This window comes from Echinops telfairi, unplaced genomic scaffold (genome assembly GCF_000313985.2).
Source record: "Echinops telfairi isolate 266 unplaced genomic scaffold, ASM31398v2 ScPeMD7_27;HRSCAF=92, whole genome shotgun sequence".
Classification (NCBI taxonomy): domain Eukaryota; kingdom Metazoa; phylum Chordata; class Mammalia; order Afrosoricida; family Tenrecidae; genus Echinops; species Echinops telfairi.
In genome coordinates this window covers 4,163,780-4,167,021 of record NW_022103924.1, presented here as the reverse complement: position 1 = coordinate 4,167,021, position 3,242 = coordinate 4,163,780, and the positions used below count along the sequence as shown (strand labels likewise).

At 51.4% G+C, this 3,242-nt stretch overlaps 1 protein-coding gene across 1 annotated transcript in view; it reads right to left on the bottom strand.

Annotated features, from left to right (window-relative positions):
- The window catches only part of FBP1 (fructose-bisphosphatase 1), a 31,710-nt gene that overhangs the window by 2,899 nt on the left and 25,569 nt on the right, over nucleotides 1–3,242 (bottom strand). Inside the window, exon 5 of the mRNA XM_004714596.2 lies at nucleotides 1,514–1,651. Coding sequence (XP_004714653.1) covers nucleotides 1,514–1,651 — 138 coding nt within the window. The remainder of the gene's footprint in view (nucleotides 1–1,513; nucleotides 1,652–3,242) is intronic.

Genomic DNA, 3,242 nt, shown 5'->3' with positions numbered 1-3,242 from the left:
TGGGCCTTGAAGCCAGGTCTCTTGCACAGAAGGGAAGATTCCTGTCCCTTTGCGGGTGGTGTAAACAGTTAACACGCTCAACTGCTAACCCAAAGGTTGGAGGCTTGAGTCCACTCATAGGTGCCTCTAAAGAAAGACCTGGTGATCTGCCTCAAAAAAATCTGCCCCTGAAAACCCTGTGGAGCATGGCTCTACTGAGGCACCCACGGGGTCACCATGAGTCAGAGTGTGCAATGGCCCCTGGTGTGGGGAGTCTTCAAAGGAGAGGGACCAGCAAAATTGAAGCATTGGCCTGCACTTTCCACATTGGGCATGGTGGCGCCTCCTGGGGAAATGAGGGTGGACTGTGGCAGGTGGGGGGCGTCGGGGTGAGAGGTCTAGGAAAGGAGACAATCCAGCTAGACAGAGCCAGGGGCCAGGTCCAAAAGGTTCTGAGTGCTCTGCTAGCCACCCCTGAAGATCAATAGCCTTCCATGACAATGACAGAATCACACAGTTCCACACAGGCCCAACAGCACCAACAGACATGTCTTCTCTTTGCACTCCACGATTTGTCATCTCTTTCAAGAGCTCGAGTCACAACAGTAGGTTCCCAAGTTTATTTGGCCTACTGCCCCCTTTTCAGAACAAGTGCTCAGCGCCCCCCTGGAAATGAATGTACTCTAATAGTCCACATCCCAGGAAGCCTCCAGCACCTTCCACGGGGTTGAATCACTCACTCACTCTGGGAAACACTGGTCTATCATTAAGTGGTAAACAGGCTAACATGGAAAAGTTGAGCCTCCCCAGAGGTACCTCAAAAGAAGAGCCTAACGATCAACTCCCCACAACTCAGCCCCTGAAGCCCCCAGCCTGGGATGACGATTGGGTTTCCACCCACCACCCTCCTCTGCCTGGAGGAGCAGAGGTCCAGTGACCAGGGCCTGGCACTCTGGGCGTGAGACCACGTGAGACCACCGTGTGAGATCTGGTCCTCGGAGCTGACAAGGTTTTTACCACTAACATGTCCGTCTGATTGACTTCATCATCCTGATTTTCTTCTCCTGGGAAAAAGTGGCGATGCTCCCAACAGTTCCCAGCATCGACACAGATCCTGGGGTCAGTACAAAGGAGAACTCCACCCCGCCTCAGAGGCGCGCTGGTGGCCTAGGGGTCAGCCTGCTAACCGCAAGGTCAGCCGTGTGAAACTCCCACGAGACGGACGAGGCGTCCGCTCCCGGAAAGAGGCCGTCTCTAAAACTCACAGGGGCAGCTTCGTTATGAGTCAGCATTGACTTGCTGGCAGTGAGTTATTGGGTTAATTAATCCACCTCTATCCTGTGGCGTTCTTTTCCAGGGAAAGTCATGAATCATGTCCCAGGGGATGTCTACAGAACTTCTCTCACACGTGGTCTAGAAGCTCCCCTCTTTGCACAGGACCGACAGCCAACTCCTGCCCTCACCTCCTCAGCCCCCGCCCCCCCGCCAGCTGCCACACCCCGATCAGAGAGAGGCCTGTGCCCCACTCACTTACTTGGGGGAACTTCTTCCTTTGGATGTACTCAGTGACCGCGGGGTGAAAGTCCTTGGCGTAGCCTTCATTGAGACTGTAGATGTTCCCTTTCTTTTTGATCTTCACATCTTTGTCCACCAAAATGAACTCTCCGATGGCCTTGCAGACAAGGAAGGAATGGCTGGTGAGAAGTCTTTTTTCAGTAGAGGCCCAGGGGTCTGTCTGAGGTGTGTGCAGGGTGGGCTGCGGGGAGGAGGCATGACCTGAGGTCACACCTGGGAGCCAGCACACCGGGCTGTCCTCACTGCCCATCTCTCCAAGGATAGCGAGCAAGGTGAGAGAAGAGGCAGGGTGGGGAGGAGTAAAAGCAAACAGGGTCGGAGAATGGGGTGGCCAAGGGGGAACTGTAGATGGTGCAGACGAGAGCCTTCTGAGCTTGTTCTTAAATGGTTGCAGTAAAACAAGAAGCCACACAAAACGGAGCAAAACAAAAAGCCAGCACAACACCTAGGAGTGAGCACAATCTGCATGAATTACAGTGAAAGAACTTGGTGCAGAGGACAGGTGGGTGTCGGGCTTCTCTGGTGTCATCACAGTGCTCAGGGCTTTGCTTGGCTTTACACCTGTCTCCATGGAGCTGTGCTGTTTGTCACCTGCTATAGATAGAAGCAGACTCTGAGCTTGCTTTCTTGGTCTATTTACCTCTTAAAGACCTTCTGTCTAATGTGTCATTTTTCTCCAGAAAAACTGGTGTTCTGCACCCCCCCCACCCCATGCCACCCCCATACTACTGGAGTTAAAGGCTTTTGGTGCTTGGGTACTTTAGAGGAGATTTGAATTGGGGCAGGAAGTGGGGTAGGGAGTCTCATAGGATCCTATTGCTTTGTCCCTAGGATGATTACCAGTTCCCATGTCTTGCTGATAAGAAGGTGATTGAGGATCTGCCTATCTGGGGAGGATAGTAAAGAAGGGGGTCCCATCAACACACCACAACATGTTTCCTGCTGATACAGGGGTGTGGAGATGAGGAAGGAACTAGGAAAGGGAGAAAGAGGGAGGGAAAGAACTGGAGAAAGAAGAAGGAGGAGGGAGAGAGGGAAGAAGACATGAGGGAAGGAATTCCATGGCATAGGAACAGGAAAGGAGGATGGAGCAGGGAAAGAGATAGGAAGCAGGAGGAAGAGAAGGGAAGGGAGAAAGAGATTAAATTAATTGTCATTAAGGGGCATTATGACTGTCTTCTACCTATAATACTTGTAAGAAGGCACTGTGTGCTAGTGTGGTAGGTACATAATCTGGTGTCAACTTGTGGAGGGGTGGAATCTAGCCTGTCAATCAGGTCGAAGTGTGATGACCTCATTTAGAGGTGCCACAGAGATAAATATCTCACTGGAGGCAGGACATTCACTCACTCCCTGCAAGACATTCCCATTGAGAAGACACATGGAGCTACGCTAGAGCCCTGGAGCTACACTAGAGCCCTGGAGCTGAAGGAGCCATGTGGAGACCCACGCCAGCATTGAGGTGTTTCCACTGCCATTGGATCCACAAGACTTTGCACCCACTGGCCTGTGATCTTCCTGTATTCAGCGTCATTACATATGTTGTGTGAGTCTGAAGAGGAATGTATAGATTGGTATCGGACATATGGGCTAATATCAGACTTATGGATTTGATCTGGCCTGGGCTGGGATGTTTTCTCAATATTCAATTGCTCTTGTATATAAAGCTCTTTCTTATACACATATGA